The sequence below is a fragment of the Lepisosteus platostomus genome, chromosome 17 (genome assembly GCF_059453375.1).
Source record: "Lepisosteus platostomus isolate fLepPlt1 chromosome 17, fLepPlt1.hap1, whole genome shotgun sequence".
NCBI classification, from domain to species: domain Eukaryota; kingdom Metazoa; phylum Chordata; class Actinopteri; order Semionotiformes; family Lepisosteidae; genus Lepisosteus; species Lepisosteus platostomus.
Window position 1 is genome coordinate 24,693,957 of NC_142627.1, and position 20,862 is coordinate 24,714,818.

A 20,862-nucleotide genomic window follows, 5' to 3' on the forward strand; every position below is an offset into this window, starting at 1 on the left:
GAGCCCTCATTTTTAATTTATATGGGGTCACATCAACGCCTTAGCAAGAAATACCTTGGGGCTGTATTAAAAGCCAATCAGATGCAGAAATTTAAAAATTTAAATGTGCATGCTTATCCCAAGGCAATGAGTGTATTTCTGTTGTGGCACAAATTAAATATAATGTTCAGTCTTAAAAGTTTCTCTGATTTTTCATATATTTTAATAACTGTGTAGAACCTTTGTACAATTTTATAGGTTACAGACATATAAAATGCCACATTAATGGGCTGTCTTGGCCGGGCTAATTGATTGGCTAAGAGGCAAGTGAATGTGAGGGATGATACATTCTCATTGTCCAGGCAAAAAGTCCATTTATTTTGTGAGTAATTACCCCTATTTAAAACCCACACCAATTAAAGAGTGGTCTAGGATGTTACCAGTTATATCACACAACTTCTAGGAATTCAAGAGGAAGATATCTGGTTTGTTTTGATAACAATTTATAAAAATTTGTTCTTTGCTCATTAATGAAACCTTTATTTATTTTGTCTTTCTAGCTTTCTTAAAACAAATGTTTTCTTTTAAGTATTTTAGACCACCTGTATTTAACTGTCCATGTATTAAAAAAAACATCTGACCTTCACAAATCATCACTGGTCTTTGTTAATGCATTATGGGATGAAGACCTAGCTCATCTGGCTCACCTAGCCAGCTCTATCAATGACAGAAGATTTCTCTATTGGATCCTACTGTCGGTCACTTCTCCTGTAGGTCACACCTCCACTATTCCTCTCTTTACTACTGAACTCTATCACTCACCTACTCAGATTCCTGCTCCCTGTCATCCCCATTCCTTCACTCCTGTGGTCCCAGACATCGCAGCCTCTTTTGTTACTGACCTACAGTAACGCACAGCTCTTTCTTGCTGTGTGTCTTGATTATTATAAGGATATATTTGCCAAACTTACTTGGAGCTGTCTGGACTTGTATATTGCATATTGCATGCATCTACTTGTATATTGCATGCATCTACCTGTACAGTATAGCCAGTATTCATTGCTTGAAGGCCTTTGTCTTGAGGGATATACACATCTTATCCTTTGCTTAATTTCCTGTTTTATATTGAGACCTCTCTGTGAAGGACATGCTTTCATATTTTCTACAAGTTTATCAACATTTCTTAATATATACAAAATCACCATGTATAGTGCATAATCAAAGGGGAATACATCTTTCTCTAAAGCATTCATACAGTAAATATACAGTATATGTGTGTGTCTATGTAAATATAATAAAATGAAATAAACGTGTGTGGTATACAGTATTTAAATTGTTTAAAAGAATAAACACTATTTAATTTTGCTATGCTGCATGCCCAGCAAACCTGAAAAGTCTTGTAGATTATATTTTGTGAAAGAAATAAAGCCATCTGAATTTCACAGAGCTGGAAAGAGATGAGTCAGCACTGGCATTTCTTTTATCGCGGTTTCCTGCTAAGTACCACTCAGCCTGTCAATTCAATTCTCTTGCCATTAGCAAGAGACGTCTCGTGTTCTGCATTTAATGTGTGTGAAACTTAGAAAACGATGTATGTTTTAGACTGGGTTTATCGCTCTTTAGTAGCCTTCTATTTCAATACCTAATAAAGACATCTGAAGCTGTGGGAAGTCAAATGTATTAAATTAGTAAATGCTAGTGGTCACAATCAAGCTAAAATAAAGTCATTGTCAGAGGTAATATTAAATATGTAAGTGACATGAAACTAGAAAATAGAATACATTCAGATACCTTACGCAAAAAAAAAATGTGACTAAAAAATTCTGCGGGGGTTTGATTTTCAGACACTTTCAGGGGGAGGCATTTCATAAGCAGATTTTTTTTTAAATTTCCACGAAATAGCAGTGAAGCCATTATTTCCCTGCTCCATCAGTGACTCCCCAGCAGTATTACGCCCTGTTCTGCTGCTACAGAAGTCCAAAGGATGACACTGAAACATTCGGCTGGGTGATTTAAAAAGGAAAAAAGATAAATAACATAGTATATGTCAAATCAGCTCAGGTATATATAAATAGTAAAAGGAGTGAACATGTGAGTACTGAATGTAAGAGGATTAGCAGAAATTAAAAGCAGACACTTGAGGTGTATGGCTGATGGGAGGTTTTGATGTTGCTGTGTTGCTTAACAGAGGGAAAACTGGGCAAAAAAAAACAAAGAAGTTGCACACAGTTGAACAGAATCCATGAAAGTACAATTTCACTACAATTTAAACACAGTTCTCCTTAATTCTGTCAGAAAATGCATCACTGATGGTATTAGGATCTGTTTTCCTCTTAAAAAGACTACATTTCACTGATTTTTGAGATTCTTTTCGTCATGCTTCTTGTGGGTGAATTAAGAATATATATAAGCTGTAGAGTGTACCAGATAACAGCTTTTAAAGAGTGATTTACTTTGTATTAATTACAAAATAATCAGAATATTATGATATATATAGAATCCACAAATGACTTTCCCCAAGTTGACGCTTCTACAGAACAGGTCCGAGCATTGTTTCCCTTACTCTGCTGCCCTCTAGTGCCCTGTTGGTAAAATATTTTGCTCATGCTGAAAGTTTTTGCTTCTCTACATCGCGTATAAATGTTGTTAACTATTTAAAAATAATATAAATGGAATGTATATGATTCACCAATGACATACTCACAGTAATTTTCAACCAACAGAAGAGCTGCTATCCAAGAGGGAAAGACCCCAGCCGATGTGATAGCTACAGTATATGAGTGCAGGGACACACACAAAAACAGATACAGAAGACCCCGTGACACACAGAAAGATGCGTGTTTGGAATATAACATGAAGTGATATAAAGTGAATGAACGGGTACAAACACATTCAGGATGAGTGTGTGAGAGTGGTGTAAGAGCGAAGGAAATGACAGTAGGCTGGACACACAAACCTAGAAAGAGCCAGCACTGGAATGTGGAAACAATCGACTAAATCCCAGTAGTTAAGAAAACAACCAAACTAATCCCTCCTGTAAGATCGCAGGATGAAACCCGTTCGAGTCCAGATGAGGACAGAAGAAAACAGAATGTCAGTAGAATCTTGAAGGAGGCCTTCACAGACCAGTCGACACGAGTATAGATCATTCCTTTAATGAATAAAAGACTACGAAAGAGGTTGACTAATATGCTGTATATCTAGCTTATTTCTAAGACGGTTCTGAAACTTGAATTATGCATTGTTACATTTCTAAGAGGCAATGTTATGATGTGCTATGTTAATGTTAAGATATGCTACGTTGTGTAAATACTGTGGCTTCCTGCATTGGGTTATTTATTATCAGCTATTTCCTATCTTATTGACATTTTCCTCTGTGTGTTGCAGACCTGAATATGAATGGAAGAGCTGGTATGTGAAACCACAGCAACAAAATGGCAATTTATAAAGGTATGTTCTGTGTAAGTATGTAGCTAGCCTTTGTGTGTGTTTTATCATGAACAAATGTTTCCCTTTCATTGTCTATCAGCTTTTCAACTATGTTTCATCCTATTTTTCCATTCGGAATATTTTTCTTGTGACTCAAACAAGCTGAGGAATGGGGGACAAAATAAAATGTTAAGAAGGAATCACAGAGCTTTTTATTTAGAATTATTTTTATTTCCGAAGAACATATTTTCGGCTGTGTTTTTTTCCGAAAAGGTTGAAAGCTGTCTGCCTACAGATCGCTGCTCTGCATTTCAACATCACAGGCTTTCCTTAAAATACGCTTTCAATATGTGCCCATGCATTGCCTGCCTCACTTCTGTTACTCCAAGGGAACCGCAGAAATAGCTCTGTGAAGCTGTTGTTCAATCACAATTTACTAAAATTCTGTTTGTATGCAGGTGTGACTGATAAATTCCATCTTTCCAACCATTTGCCAGCTGCTTCTTCCAGTTCAGGTTGGCGGGGGAGCCGTCGCCTGTCCAGGAAACGGGAACCAGGCTGGGTTTACCCAGGCTGGGATGCCAGTCCATCGCGGGATAGACAGACACAAACACAGACACCCACACACTCACACAGGAGCCAATTTTACAGAAGTCAGTTATGCAAGCAGCAGGTTTTTGGACTGTGGGAGGAAACTGGAGCAACCCGGAGGAAACACATGCAAACAAAGGGAGAGCACACTATCTCCACAGCCCCAGGAGCACTGACAACTGCGCCACCACTGAGAAATTCATTTTTAAAATAATCGAAGAGGTCTATTTAGACAGAAGCTCTTCTGAAGATACGGTAACCTTCCGGGAAAATCTATTGATAAACAAAAATGATAGATCCTGCAGGGCGGTTTGCAGTTAAGGGAGGTAGGATGTGGGTTCGGAAGTACCGCATTCTGTTTATTACACTTTAGGATGAAAAGCTCACCTGAGCCCTGCTCTTTTGTGAGAGACCCAAAGAAAAAAACAGGGTAAACTGAAAAACTGTTTCGCTTTCGCTTTAACGCTCTTTTTCTCTCTAATTTCATATTTGTATATTTCAAGGTGACACAATGGAGTTCAAGGACCGTCAGGGATAAACTGTAGGTGAACCTGAAGACAAATGCAGCATATCTCCAAGAGTCCTACAGTCAGGATTAATTCTCCAGTATCCCTGATGAGACAGGGGTCGTTGTTCTGCTTGTTTGGGTTTGAAATGCAAGGGATTAGTTATGTTTTACTCTCATGGTGTAAGGTACAAAGAAATTAGAGCGGCTTTCCTAATTGGTGTAATGAAACTTCTAAACTATGTCTGTGAACATTACACATAAACCTGCAAATCGGATATTAGTATAAGCCTGCATGATGTAGAAATAGATTAATGTTTGGTATGTCAAGCAAAAGGCACATGTATTTTACAAGGTTATTGTTTACCAATCATAACTTGAAAGGTGTTTTTTCTTTTCAATAAAGACTCAATAATTTAACTGACATTGGTATTGCTGCATGGTCAACTTTTTTCTGCATAGATATGCTGCACATACAATGAAAGCTAATTCACTGTTTTGTAACAAATTTCATAATTCAATCTGAATGTCATGCAGTACTATAAATCGATACTGAGAGGGAAAAGAAATCACAGAAAAACAGTGACGTGACATGAGTAAATATCCAGCTCTTGGTCTCAATACAAATACAACTAGCAATCCATAAGTGAGATCTGAAATTTATTGTTAGAGAGCACATAAAAATGGAAATCAAGTGTGAGCCTTGTTTAAAAAAACAAACATTATAAGTTGAAATGATTATGAAGCCATATATAAAAGTAAATAAAAATCAGTATTATAAATTTAAATAAATATTGTTTTCATGCACTTTTTCAGTAACTTAATTTGCATGTAATAAGAAGAAATCCCAGCTTTGTCATCTCTGAAATGGGCAACTTGTTTCGAGAGATCAGCTCTTCTTAACTCTCGACTGGGGCTGGTTGATGCAGCAGGCTTGAATTGTGGATCTTGCTGCTCACCGGTGCTCGGTGTGAGTCCTAAATGAAGTATTCTAAGTATTTATTTCTCTCGGCGTCTAGTTCCTTTGTTTCTATCTCATACCGCTTCATAGCTATGAAATATTGAACAAAGACATCGCCTAGGGCTCCTCTAATGATGTGGTCTTCCTCGAGGGCAACCAAGGCGTCTTCCAGCTTCAAGGGAACAGCAAAGCGCTTCGGCGGCTGTTGAGCCGGAGCTCCGTTGGGGCCGCTGTCGACGGCGAGATTCCGCTTGATTCCGTCTAAGCCTGCCGCCACGGTCCCAGCAAGCACAAGGTAGGGGTTCGCAGTGGCTGAGCCCAGCTTGTTATCTACACGTGTGCCTTTTCCACCGTGGCATTTCACATTGAAGGCACAGCTGTTGTCATTGCATCCCCATGTCACGTCCACCGCCTGCTTGGGGTCCTTGGCATCCTTAGAAATCTGATGGCGACAACTGATGCCCGGGGCCATCAGGCAGCTCAGAGCCGCCGAATGATAAAGCAGCCCAGCTAACCACTTCTTGCCGATTTCCGACAGTTCGGCACCACCAGCCTGCAAGAGATTCCTCTTGCCGTTGACATCCCAGAGACTGTGGGAGAAGATGCCCGAGTTGTAGAACCCATCATTTGTGAAGAAGCTTGCAATAAAGCCATGCCGTTTGGCCATCTCTTTGATGCCAGTTCTGAAAGTAAACGCACTGTCAGCGGCACTGATCCCAAACTCCGGCTGAAAGGAGATCTCCATTTGTCCAGGCCCACTGGCAGAAGCGAAGCTCTCAACATCGGCTCCCATGAAGTACATGCCGTCGATGAGCTGCTGAAAGAACGGGAGGTCATGGTTGCTCAGCAAGGTTGCGGCTGGGAAGAACAGAGTTTTTGAATTTAATTTCTCGGGGAAGCCAAAAATGCAACACTCGTAAGTGAAAGACGAATGCAAGGATAGCCCCATGGCTCTCAGCTGGTTTAGAAGCTGTTTTGCTACGTGTCGCGGGGATGTGCTCAGTGGCATGCCATTGAGAGCACATGAGTCGCAGATCACTCGGGCTGTTCTCTCTGACCAGGGAAGGATGCGAAAGGTAGGAAGATCAGGGATGAGGAGCACATCCCCATTGAAGCTGGCAGCACTGATGTGGTCCACTTCATTGTCTTTAGGGCTCAGGGTCAGTTCCAGGTAGCTCCTTGGCATTGAAACACCATATATAGCTTTTTCCTGCACAGTAAAGAATACACACAGATATTGTTTCCAGAATAACAGGTTCATGTTAAGTACAGAAATATAAAACAAACAATGACCTGTCTTACAAAAATGAGCAGGTATTAATATAGCCTAGCACAAAATGAAGCAAATGCCACAAATCCTTATTGGGTTAATATTAACCTCGCTGGACAGCAGATTGTAGCATTAGGACCTTATAGCCCAGTTTGTCAGATCTCAGAAGATGTACAGTGCTGGACTTGTTCAGTAATGGGAAAGGGGAACTCTAGGACCAGTAGGTGGCACTCTTTCTTCAGGGACAGAATTCCCTAAACCGATGTTCCACTATAGTGACTAGGGACATTGTGCTTTAGAAGGTGTAACCCTTTGGATAAGACATTGAACCAAGGCTGTGAGAGTGTGGTGATTAAAGATCGCTTGACACATTTCATAAGAGTAGGGGTGTTAACTCCTGCTTCTTAACTTCTACACAATCTTGCCTAGTTCACCTACAGTACCTAGCTTTCATAGGTGACACAATTTCTGACTTAATCACCAGGTCTGCTGTGCAGTGGGGTGATGAGGTGATGAAGTGGATGAAGTAGGTCCACTATATGTAAATCACACTTGGATCCTTTGGACTAAAAATGCAATTTAATTGCATCAATTAATTGTGCACTATGTAGGATGTGTTTCAGGTAGTCCCTTCAGTATGACCGGGCCTCTGTGCAGTTTTTTGCCTGTTCTGTCTCCTAAATAAAGAGCACAAGTGACCTGTGGCCTGTCATAAATTCAGTAGTAATGTGTGAGAGAGTCTGGCAGTAGATTGATGTGATTTCACAAAGCACTACATGCTCTAGTTGCGTGCACCTTCAGCTAAGTAACAGTTTAGTTCCAAATTTTACTTTTCTATTTTATTAAATTAATAATGTTAATTAAAGTAGATTAATTAGCAAATAAAACAGAGTCATTGAAGAAAGCAAAGGAAAAACAGGCTGCAAAACCCGGCTCATCAGCTAGCACTCGCGAGAGCCGTTTACCTGGAAGAAGCGAGCCGGGACAGTCTTGGACCGCGAGACACCGTGCAGGTCCGTGGCTTCGAAACGGACGAAGCTAATTTCCTCTCTTGCAATCTGCTGTTTGATGTGCTCTATGCCTGCAGTGAAGTGCAAAGCACTTTGATATCCGTTCGTCTCCATGTTTGGATCCTTTATGTTATCTGCAAGACCATTTTAGAGAAGGATTTCATTTCACCATACAGCTTTTGTTAAATGTTATAATCCAATGAATAATTTAGCCTGTAATGTTTTAGGTTATAACTGCTTCCTACATAATATGCGTCACTCTCAGTATCATACACTTCAACAACATCTATGATTTCTACTACATGAGTCCAGGAGAAAGAGTAGTATACTGAAGTTTTCATTATTCCTTTTTAATATAATGTAAAACTTTAAAGCAGGGAGGTCTGATTTAATGTTTCATGAACTGTTGTGTGAAATATTTTAAGCAACAAGTCATTATATTTATAGTAACAGTTAACCAGCTAACCAGTTTCAGTCATATTCCCAACACTGTTGTCTGTTTTCATTCCAGAGTTATTTGCTGGATGCCTGGAGTCGACTGGCTTTGAGCTGCTAGCTTCAGGCCTGCAGGAGTCAGCCGTATCGTGGTTAGATTTAGGCTGGGGAAGACCCTCCGCTGGCTTGGGCGTCCTCTGGGATCCCTCCGAGTGGGGCTTGAAAGTGGTGAAAGGCCTGACCGGGCCTTCTTTCAGCCTGCCTCCGGGCTTAATTGCACATAAGTAAGAATAAGCACTGCCCTGCTTGCCAATTTCCTTGCCTCGGGCGCTCAGCAGAGAACTCTCCCTCAAGAGATTTTTCAGTTCTTCTAATGTTTGCTTAGAAATTCCTGGATCCGAACAGGGGGTCCCAGTTCTCCCCTCTTCCCCTCTCCAGTCGTCACTGAGCTTGCAATCTGCTCGCACAGCCCCAGCTCTGCCTTCGCTCTGAAAGCTGGCCTCCTGCAGGGGAGGAGCCAGGGCTCCAGGGGGCGCTGTTGGCTGCTGCCTGCGTGCAGAGGGCAGCTCGGAGGCTGGAGAGGATGCCCCTCTCTCCCAGTCCATGGGAGACAAGTACTTCCCACTTACTCTCACTCCCTTCCTTTTCCCGAAGCTAATCCCACTTCCGTCTAGCTCATCAGTATTCTTTTCCAGTGTTCCCTGAAAGCAACAACAACATTCGCAGCCAGTTTACTTCTGCTGTGGATAAGAAAAAAAGCACAGTGAGTTTTCCTTTCATTTTGTCCACTGCAGGAGAGAATTGTATGTTTTGTTCATCCTACTGCATAAGTGTGAGAATTAAGGTGGACTAGAGTGAGAGAAGTACAACTTTGGGAAGTATTTGGTCATTATGCAGTCAGAAATGCAATCACAGACTATACATTGAAGGAACTGGAAAAAGGGTTAGACAGTATTTCTAGGATCTTTTTCACATCTCAGTTTCTATTCATATTGTCTATATTGCTATCATTTGTCTGCATTCTCTGGTGAAAACTGAAATAGTTTACCATGCCTAAATCACTCGTTTAGTATGTCCAAAAAAATGAAAGTGGTTATTTGTCTGGGACTCAAGGTGTGCTTGCAGTTGTCTTGCAGTCTGGATTACTTGGCACTTTTACAGCAAGATGACCACTAATAGTGCTACAAGCTACCAAAATGTAAACAAATGTTAAGTGTTTGGGCTAATAAATTGGAGCACAATTAAAATATTTATTTTTTCTCATTTCAATGTTCATAAACTGCTTTTCATTCAGAAGATTTCCAAATCACTTTGCATGCAGGAGGGGACTTGGAAACTGATGAAAACTGAATATTACCTGAAAAGAAGCTAACACTGGGCTAACATTGTGCAGGTTTTAAGAGCATTAATGTTCAGTACTAAACATTTGGGGAAGCATCCAAAGATTATAGTACATATAAAAAGAATATTGAGAAATACCATACAAGAAATTGATGAGTTCTTAAAAAACATTTTAAAACATTACCTTTGAATTGGAATCCTCTATTTCATCCATTCCTTTTCCTTCAAGTATTTTTGTGACTCCAAATAAAAATGTAAGACCCACATTAAACATAAGCCATGGTTTTCATGTTTTATAGACAACAACACAATAGTGAAGAGTTAGAAAATTCTGTTTCCTCTCCTATGACCCTGATCCTGCCATTCACAGAGGGCAGCAGATAAATATCACAAAAAGCTCAGCTGCTGGAGTCACATGGTCAATTCGCTAAACCACAGAGACAATGAAATATGACAGAAACAAATGACAGATGAGTTCCCCATTGAGCCTCTGGGGCCAAGGAAAACACACTGTTCAGCTGTTTTACTGCACACTGTTGTCCTTCAGTGCGTTTCCAGAAAGGTGCATTTCATTAACAAATAAAAGGCAGCACTTTCTACAAATGCAAAGTTTAACAAAACACAAGTGCATGAACTGATTGTACCACAGACACATAATCACATATAACATGTAAAGAACTAGGCCAAACTGATTTAGTAAAATAAATCTAGAATCAAAGAGAATTTCAATTTAGCTAAGCTATAATCCTGGTACCTACTGCAATGAATTCGTGTAAATACCTTAAATCCTTTAAAATTGTTACTTCAGATGTTAAGTACATGAATCATTAAGCTCCTCAGAGGGTGCCTTTGATACACCACTGCTATAGTTTGTTCTACAAAACAAATATTCTTGATGCAACACTATTAGATGTAAACAATCCATAACACATCAAAAAGAGAGCTTTCCACAGGTGTAATTTCACTTTAACGGCTTACCTCAGTTTCTAGCTTGGAATATATGAATACTAAATTCACTATGTTCAATGATGCACACTGCAAATGTTGAACTAAGCTTTGATTTCCCATTGGAAACTTCCATTAACCATTTGTGTTACCTGCTTTATTATTAGAGGGTTTTGGCGGGCCACAGTCTAAGCTGGTAGGCATAAGGAACAAAGCAGGACAACACCCTGGACCGAACAGCTGTCCAATGCAGGATACACAGAATTTAAAGACCTAGACCTTGTTCATCTAGCCATCGAGTCCTGGGTGAGAGTTCACAGAAGGTACAGCAGTCCAGAATCCAACCTCAAATTTGACTGGCAGTAGCACAAACCACTCAGATAAGTACTTTACAGGTAAGTTGAACAATGACTGACAACGCTATGTGCCACTACTTATTTATAAAGCATTATTATTATTAACATTTGGAATTGTCAAGTTAAAATATTATCTTTTGAGGTGTTAAGTGGGCTATCTGGTGTCTCCTCCTGTATTTTACCTGTATCGCCTGCTATCTATGGAAGAAACGAAGGCACATATTTGTTATTGACCACTAGATGTCAGTACCGAGTTCGAATCCATCCAGTCGTTCCAATTAATCGCTTTCTTACTAATAGGAAGATATTTAAAGTTTCCTTAATGAAACGTCATCGCATTTGCTTCTTTCCTAAACCACGCCTTAATTTGAAGACACAATTTCCGATGTAACTGATCTTGGCAGACATCAAGAAGATCTCTGAATTTGATCTCAGAAGTGTTCAGCAACATCTTGGTAATGTGGAAAAAGACCTTGTTTAAAAGTTCTTTGGTAGCAATCATCATATTGGGTCAACTGCAACGAACTTTCGGATTAATGGGTACTATCTGAAGATCATCTCCAGCCCTGAGCTCAATTGCAACTTAAAACCGTGCAGATCAAAGCTGGAGAGCAGCTGAACTGGGGCTCAGTACGGCGCTGACAGCTCAGGGTTGTTGTTGCTCTAATGAGCGAGATCTGCATTGGGCTCTGAATCGGAACGTTTCAATTTAATCTGATTAGCACGTTAATACGTAGCCCACGTGAATATATAGCTATTACTGCGCCTGTTTCCTGTTTACATATAACTGAATGTCCCCGATAATTAAGTGTTATTTTTAATTTAAGAAAGGCATGTATATTAAAATATACCGGTAAGAGTGCTGAAGTGCTAATTCGATACTGAATTGCAATTAGGAAGCAAACGAGACCAGCAGCTGCCGGTTTGAGTTTGAACAGGTATCGTATTATATAGCGGCTTCTGTTTCCATTGATAAATTAAATAGATTCACACGGAGATCCTTCAAAAAGGCTACATTTGTGTATAAATGTAATACTTATGCACTCAGATAAGTACTGTACGTTACAGGTATGTTGAACAATGACTGACAAAGCCATGTACCGCATAATTCTTACAATGGAGTTAGCAAATCGTTAGAAAAAGCACCAGCTAATGTCCAATAGCGTTAGCAATTCTGTTACTCTAGCATTAAGATAAGGTGCTGGTACAAGGGAGTGGGTCTCATCTACAAGAAGAGAACAAATTGTACTTGCAGCTCTAAAAAGGTAAACTATGGAGACTTTTGTAACAAAAGTTTAAGGTCATTTCCGTTTGCTGTTCCCCTGACCTTGTGAGCTTTTGAAATTTTAAAATAGCGTTTTGCTTGTCTCTCATTCTGTCTGCGTACCAGTCCATAAGGACCAGCAGTGTCGCTGTGGCGTGTGCGGTCCTCCACAGCCTTGCTATCGACTGGATGAGCCTCCAGTTCCGTCTCCGAGACACTCCGCGCTCTCGGTTTCAGCACCGATGTTATTGGACCATAGCCATGGATAAGAGATGGGACACTGTTCCGAAGAACTGCCTTAAATAATCACTTTTAAAAAGATAACGATGTTTTTTTCTTTAACGTACCCATGTATTTGCTTACACAATTATTTTCTGCACTCCTAAATCCCCATAATCCCTGCTTTCGTGTGAGAAACACAAGTGTAGAGCCCCATCACAATAAAAATACAATAGGCCTGTTCAATTAACACTCAGAAGTGACAGGATACATTTAAGACTCCATTTAAATATGCATTTCCTTAATTTCAGCTCTCTTTGCTCCTCAGGATATCTAGAAATGCACTATCGCATACTTACAGTAAGCCTCATACAGCTACTAATACAGATAGACATTGAACTTCATTTGTAATACATTACACTTTTATTAATAAACACGTATATTAATACACTTCATTATGCCTCACAATGGTGTGTCTGGAAAGTAATTTGAGTTAAATCTGAATAGAATTCAAAGCGCTCCAGTGTTCCGCTTAGTCCGCTACTGAGCTGCTTGAACCATGTGAGGAGGTGGTTTTAGTTTGTCCCCTACTTCAGTCACCTCTAGAGGGCAGTGCCTGTTACTTTGGGATCGTTGCAATTGAGAACAGGTTTAGTACGGAGCTGAACACAACTTCAGCGGCTAAGCTCGTTGCAATTAGTCTCAAGGTAGACCACGGCTTCAGTTCCAGTTAGCATCCCGCTCTCAGTTCCCTGCAATTGACCCACTGAGTCTAATATCATTTGTTTTTAATCAGAAAATAATTTTCACCCATAATAAATGCAACAATAATAAATGGAACGTACTGTACAATGGAACAACGGAACAAGGTCTCCCACCTCCTTACACAGCTAGGTTCATATTCCTATTCCGAGGTCTAAATATGCAAACCTGAGGCGAAGCTAATTTTCTACATTCCAAACCTGGATTTCCAATGAACACTTCTATGTTGAAAAGCTTTCACAAGGATTCAGATATCCACCCATATACATAACGATTGCCGTAATACTTATGGTACAGTACAACACACGTAGTACTCCACAGGGCAGTAATGCCGCTTATTTATCCTCTGTTCATTATGTATCAGAGAATTTGTCATTCGACGTCAAGATGTAAACATTAATTGTAAACTAATGGAACTTGACATTTTAGCACTTTAGCACTTTACACGAACCAAAAAACAACAATTATACTGGTTTGGGCAACTTTTACAGTACGTTGATTAGGAGTCTAAATTACAAAAATACTGTTGGGAAGTTGACAAAAGCAGTACCTTCAGTGTTCGGATCACACACATTTTCCCTTTTAACTTCTAAAGTGAGTCGCAGAACGTATTTGCTAGAACATATTTAGGGCATCCACAAATTGTTTTGCACAAATCAATGGGACTAAAACGTTTATGATGCACTTTTCCCTTTTGCTGCAGCTGCGTCCTCTCGTTTTGCTATTGACTTAGAGTGCCATCTAGTGGATTTATTTCAAATTGCGCTGACAAGGGGTTCAGAGGGCCTCGAGAGTTCTAGTTCACGGAACAAAATCTAAATGATTTCGTCAACGTAGCATAGACGAGTAAATCCTAATTTTCCCTTTGGTATTCCAAAGACAAAGTTGTAAGACAATAAACGAATCGTTTATCTACGAGGTTATCGAAGTTTATTTTATCTCTTTTTGCAGAGCACAAGCCAATGATTTTAGAGTATTCTATTGTTTAACTTAAATAGCAATACTTCCTTAACAAGTACAAACACGCCAGTACAGTAGTTCTCAGCAACGTGAACTGTGAATGAATACATCAGATTCATTAGAACACCTGTGAGCAGTGAGCCCAACTACAATAGCTTGAAGTGTTACTGTTTTTCACTTGCGTCTCTTCAGGAAAGATGAAGTCGTTTCTACAGTATGTTTCATTTTTACTGAGCATCACACTCTATGATGTAAATGTTAAGAAGGCAAAGGGGAAACTATATAAACTACTATAGCAATAAACTATGAAAAAAATGGTCTTAGAGTGCAATGCAGCAAATGCTTGATATGAAACATTATCCTCCATCGACAATAACGTATTAAAAACGGCAGTTTATTGTGGCTAATTTCGACATCCCAATCAACAATGACGAACTACGTGGAAGTCAAACATTCCAGACCGATAGTGTCTCCTCATTCCACACACCTGAAGGACACTACAAAGGCGAATCGGTACAATTGTCTTCGTTGTCTCCGGGCGGGTGTAACTTCTCGGTGCTGACGCCAATCGCATGTCCAACCCGGTTCGGACCTGTTATAAACGGCATTCCAACATCCTGAAGACATAGCATACAGAGCGTTCACCAGACCGCGGAATCCGACAAAAGGAAGTTCACTGGGATAAAACCTGTCAGTTCCCGAGAAGATTATGAGTGCTGCTTTTCTCACTCAACAGTGTTACTTCTTAGGGTTAGAATGTTTTCATTTTTTCTTCAGTCCTTATTTAGGGAAACATCAACAATGCGTAACCTTCATGAATATTTTGTATGTACATTTGTTTGGTAAAGAGGCATCTCACACAAACTCAGTTTTAATTTTATTTTACTGCAAATACTGTACGTTTGTGGGAAAAGGCTTTGCATTCATACAATGCCTGGCTGTGTTTCCAGACGTCACTGTTCAAATGGCACCAATAGATAAAACATCTTCATCTACTATTCTGTGAGCCTTTGATCAAAGTATTCTATCCGACTTTAATAATAATAAGCATGAATAATTGGCAATTTCGCCTTGCCTAGTGTGTCAGCATTGACTTCAATCCCTACATGAACACATGAATGCTCTGTTTTATAGACGTCAATACCTGCTGCGCAATGCTACTGTGGTAATGTACTATGATTTTACCATCTCCAGACCATGATACTTTAATAATAAATAAATGGGTTTTTAAAATAATTTTCTATGCAGAATTTCATACCGTAGATTTTTTTCAGACTGTCCCTTGGTGTTTTCAGGAGTGTAGATTTGAGGATCCAAATCAATGTCACTCTTGAATACTGTTGCAGAAGATGATAATCAATGATTATTTGTTTACTCATAGAATATTTATTTCACCTGACATCTAACGCTTTTAGGCTTTGTGTCCCAATGAGTTTCAGTGACGTACTGCGTGAGTCAGATAATGTGATCTCCCGTGCCTCTGAGGTATTCATAAACACTGTTTCCCAGGCAACGAGCTCTATAGCAACCAGATGCATTCAAAAAGTCAGGTTTATGCCTTCTAACAATCAAGAAAAAATGGCTCTCCTAGCTCTCTACATTTCACAGATAAGTGGAAAAGAATTTCCCTGCATAAACACAATGGATTTATGAATCAAATTACAAGATAATTCAAATAAAACTGTTGTTTCAAATTGCACTTATCTAGTATCATGGTCTGGAGATGGTAAAATCATAGTACATTACCACAGTAGCATTGCGCAGCAGGCATTGACGTCTATAAAACAGAGCATTCATGTGTTCATGTAGGGATTGAAGTCAATGCTGACACACTAGGCAAGGCGAAATTGCCAATTATTCATGCTTAACTGTGATAGAGAATTGGGTGTATCCAGGAAATAGGAACAAAGCAGGCCTGCAATTGGTAGGAAAGAATGCCACAGAAAAGGTAAGACACATTAGGACACATTGATCACATGAGATATTCATTGATTTGACTACACCTAAAAGAAGTGTAATTTCAAATACTCACCTAGACATTCAGAATTACTAAACATATTGCTGTCCTCTGTCATATCTTGAGTTGTTCTAGTAACTGCGGCTCTTTGGCTAAAATAAGATAGGAACTGGACTTAACTAAGGTAGAAAATTGTAAACAGCTCCAGGCAGGGATGTTCTGTCAAGCACTGTACAATAAACCTGTTGGACTTGTGTTAATGCTATTTTTATGCTGACAGTATTAGTCAACATTCCTGCAGTGCTAAGATCTGGTAAAGGCAGGACTAATGATTTGGCTATCCCCTGCTGGTGATTCTTTACTGAGTGTGTCTAGTTCTTCACAGCACAGGTATAGTGTTAATATAGCAGTTTCATGAACACACAGCTCCACCAGTTACCTATCTCATGCAAGGCAGGTAACACCATGTACCATGTGAGGTAAAATGATCAATCCCGTAGTTCTGGCAGACTGTCACCATTTTCACCTCCTCACAGAAATAGGTATGCTACTGTCCCAGTGATGTTTTGGCATGAAGGTAGAAGCAAGACTTATCAGTCTCCAGTTTATCCTCCTTCTCTTACCTTTAGAAATATAAAATCATTCTATGGCAGATAAACCCACTCCTGCACACTGTTTTGCAAGACCTTTCGTTCATGCATGAGTAATTCTGCTAGCATGCATATTTCACCATTTACAAGCAACAGAACGCATGAAGTAACAAATATGGACATCTTATCTGTAACAAGCAGCTGTGATAACCTTCACTCTCATTGCAATGTCATGTCTCAGGAAAAGAAAGGAATAACAAAGGATTTCAAAATCTAGCTTTCATAATTATCAGTGCATGGTGACAAAATTAACTATTTTTTCACCATACTTCTCATTTGGAATCCAGATAAGGAATGATGTTTGCAAGTAAGCATCTTGATAAATGCACCCCTTCAGACAGCCCTACATATAGGTACACACCAGGTGCCAACCTTGCCCTGTTAAATATCTCATGTATGTGACAAGCATAACATTGAATAATCCATCAAAATCAGTGTGATGTGATCCCATAATCACATAAAAAGCTTAATTTCATCAAATGCAAGTCTTGAATTTTAAAAATTCTGGATGTACTGAACACCCTTCAGGCTTATGGTGTTTTTAAGGGCAAACTGAACTCACAATGAAATATAACAGCAGCCCTTTATCTTTCTGGTTAAATCAATTGAGAATAAACTCTCATTTACAACGCCAACCCAAACAGTAATTTATAATTTATACAGCAGAGCATTCTGCTGCAATGTGAATTAAATACTTAGCTCAAGTTTACTCCAGATTTGGGCCCATAACCTTCTAGTTACAACATCTAGAACCCCTAACCACTATTTTGTTTCACTGAATTGTGTGATATAAGAATATTAGCTCCAGTTTCACTACACTAGAAAGCAGAACCATCTATTTTCTTCATTTTCTTGCAGCATACTTGAGTAAAAGATTACATTAATGTTTTTTTTCAGCAGTTGTTAAGACTGATGCATGGATTGGTAATATGCTTACAACTCTTTGAATTCAATTTATCATAATTCTAAATTTCTATAGCATGCTCAATGCTACATCTTCAAAAGCCTAATGTGATGATACAGTGTCCATGAAAAATATTTCTAAAAAACACAATAAAAAATTCTTATGCAGTATTCCATGCATGTGATGCTTAGACCGAAAAAAAATCATTTTTGATCCACTGCCTTGAATTTCAGACACGCAGTCTGAATGACTCATGTGAATGACAGAAAGATGGTGACATGATTCAACAAAATTGAACATTATAACATTGAACAGTAGAGGTAATAGTCACAAAAGCAAGACTAACAGAGATTGAGGGTAAATAATACAGCAATAGAAGGTATACACTATGCAGTGTTTTGGAGGGAAAGGAAGGATATAAGACTTGGAGGTTTAGTACCATGCTATAAACATAATTCTTTGCCAGGATGATTGAAGAGTCTCAGGATCTGTAGAGGGCAGATTTAAGGAAAAACTAAAAAACACTATAGACCGCCACATTCAGATGTAAATTATACTGTAGTCTTAGATGATGAAATCAGGAATATTTGTGGGGAAATTAAGTGGTTATCATGAGAGATCGTAGCTTTCCTCAGATAGACCAGGAAAAAAACCATCAGGGATGTCAGCAACTAGAAATGAAGTGGTAGACATGGCTAACAATTGTTTCCTTAATCAGTTTGCTCATGACACCAGGATAAGACAAACAGAGCTGACAGAACAATTGTGGATAGGTAGAGTCCAAAACAAACATTTATGATTTTAGGTGAGAAGACAGTGGAAGAATTTTAAAAAATAGGATAAGGCAGGTATGGACACAGTAGTGAACCGGCAGCAACTTGATATTTTTATATCTATATCTAGGAAGCAGTAACTAAGAAACACACAAGGAAAAATAACCACATAAAACAAATTTCAGTTAAACAAGCTTAACTGAAAAAAATACAATGTATGTACACAATGGATTAAAACACATAGGTTAAAATATGTACTAGAAAGGTTAGGAAAGAGATAAAAAAGAATATTGAAGTGGAGACTACAATAATCAGCTAATGTGTTTTCAGTATTAGAACAGCCAAAGAACAGCAGAGTACTATCTCAGAAGTAATAATGAGAAACTTTTAGACAATGAAAGGGGGATGACTAATATAAGAAATTGAATATTTCACTTGTGTTTAACAAGAAGAAATCAACAAGATGCCTCAGGCTGATAAAAAACAAAGTTCTATATTAAAATGTTTTATGAATTGGTATTAGAATAAGATAGGCAAAGTCTTACTGGTTCAAGTAGCAATTAAGATGAGCCAATCACAGTGGCATGATAGTACTCACGGAAACAAGAGACACTCAAGACATATTGCTAATGTTGCACACATTCATTGTCAGGATGAAAAACCTGAATGATATAATTATACACATGCTTGTATAATGCAGGGGTGGCACAGTGGCACAGAGGTGAACACTGCTGCCTTAAAGCACTGGAGCCCTGTGTTCAGTTCTGGACCTGGGGGGTATCTATGTGGAGTTTGCATGTTCTCCCTGTGTGCACATGGGTTTCCTCCGGGTACTGTGAGAGTGTGTGCATGTGTATGTCTGCCATCCCATCCAGAGTATACCCTGCCTTGCACCTACTGCTTGCCAGGCTGCCCTGAACTGGTTAGGAAATGGATGGCTATTCATATAATTCCTCATATTACATGTAAAGCTATGGAAATGGCAAAATCATCAATTAAATCTAAATTAATCTAAATTAAACTAGAAGATCATCGATATGGCAAAGGATTCTGAGTTCCTAGGATTTACAAAGAAAAACCCTTTCCCTCTTTGTGTTCAGAGTTGTTTTGTATAAAGAAATGCTCAACCTGAATGATCGTTAATATTTACAGGACAGGCACATTTCAGTGGTCTGGACAGCACTAAGCTGGTTAGCAGAATAGGAAAAGGAAAAAAAAACCTTTAATGAATGCAGACCAGAAAACAACTGTTTTTTTACCAGGATTATGTTAATAAGCTTCCTAAATCCTGGAAAAAAAGCACGATCAGATGAAAAACAACTAGCTTTAGAAACTTTGGAAAAACCTGCATGGAGGAGTGTCCCCGTGACTTTCCTTTGTTTGGGGATGCCAGATTACTTGTAGCCGGAGATGCATGTCAGAGAAAGGCAGCTGTGAACTTCATGTAAGGGATGTGGGGACTGACAGTATCAGATGCTGTATGCAGCTTCAATAAAAACATATCAATAAAAAGTAGAGGCCGGAGTTATACACAACTATATAACTACCACCCAGATCATGCAAAACACAGTGAAGTGTCTGGCGCAGAAATAGACACAACTCTTCAGTTGGCTATTCTCAACATGTTTTGTCTGTGGAAACACACAGTACCCTAATCATGGTCACCACAGAGACTCAGGTTTAACACTGAGAGGAAGTTAATTTGATGCTTGAGATCAGCTCTCTGGCAACATTCCTGAAAAGACACCGATGGTGGTGGGTGTGATGACTCAGCAACCAGCTTGTTTACAGAAATCAGCATGAAAATGTAATGTTCAAAAAATGTATATTTTTACTAGATTATCCAGGAGCCAGAAAACAGTTGACATCTAAAAACAGTGTTAACCTTTCTTTAGAACCAGTCAGGGCTTTCCCCACCTGTCCCATTAATGAGATGTGCATTTCTAATCAGATGAACAGACAACACACAACCTCAGAAAGCAAAGAGGCTCGTAATTCTGCTTTGCATCTATTTACTCAAGACTCAAGATAAGTAACTGAGGCCAGAAATTTCCCCCTTATTATTCATATATTCCATAATTCATAGAAACGTCTGCTTCTTCTTAGGATCTTCTCAATCCAGAAGATGATTTCTTACAAGGCAGATATGTAGACATAAAAATAAACTGCAGATCCCCGTGAATTGAATTAAGAAACTTTACAGAGTGCATTATAAACCCACCACATGAATAGAGGATCTGCTACCAAGTCACAATCTTTCAGGTCAAACAATTTAAGAATGAAGAACGTCAGAACCGTACATGTCCTGTTTTCTTTTCTGTTGATATACCTAATTTTTAAGCATTTGTGACCACTTGAACTTGCAGTTATAAGCCTTATATCTGCCCTCATTCTGTTTCCATATCCTTCCCTGACCCTCATTTCCCCCTATTTTCCCATGATCATGCAGCCATTTCTTGAAAGATCCCAGCTCATCTGCTTTAACAACAAGGCTGGGCAGTTTGCATGACATACCTATCCCATAAGACACAGACATTTACAATACCTTGTG

The 20,862-nt window shown here is 39.1% G+C and overlaps 1 protein-coding gene and 2 long non-coding RNA genes across 3 annotated transcripts; 2 read left to right on the plus strand and 1 right to left on the minus strand.

Moving 5' to 3' along the window:
• Nucleotides 1–2,752: 2,752 nt before the first annotated feature.
• LOC148646448 (uncharacterized) lies at nucleotides 2,753–4,928 on the plus strand. Its single transcript, XR_015927910.1, has 3 exons — nucleotides 2,753–3,072; nucleotides 3,367–3,429; nucleotides 4,503–4,928. It is a non-coding gene; the product is annotated as an uncharacterized LOC148646448 (long non-coding RNA).
• A 223-nt stretch (nucleotides 4,929–5,151) lies between these two features.
• lgsn (lengsin, lens protein with glutamine synthetase domain) lies at nucleotides 5,152–9,882 on the minus strand. The gene is made up of 4 exons (XM_088609931.1): nucleotides 9,706–9,882; nucleotides 8,212–8,881; nucleotides 7,701–7,879; nucleotides 5,152–6,675 (listed from the first exon to the last, which is right to left on the minus strand). The coding sequence occupies exons 1-4, from the start codon at nucleotides 9,793–9,795 to the stop codon at nucleotides 5,482–5,484; spliced, it is 2,133 nt and encodes a 710-aa protein (XP_088466057.1). The 5' UTR covers nucleotides 9,796–9,882; the 3' UTR covers nucleotides 5,152–5,481.
• On the plus strand, nucleotides 8,830–15,047 carry LOC148646450 (uncharacterized). Its single transcript, XR_015927911.1, has 3 exons — nucleotides 8,830–8,943; nucleotides 10,634–10,861; nucleotides 12,213–15,047. It is a non-coding gene; the product is annotated as an uncharacterized LOC148646450 (long non-coding RNA).
• Nucleotides 15,048–20,862: the final 5,815 nt, after the last annotated feature.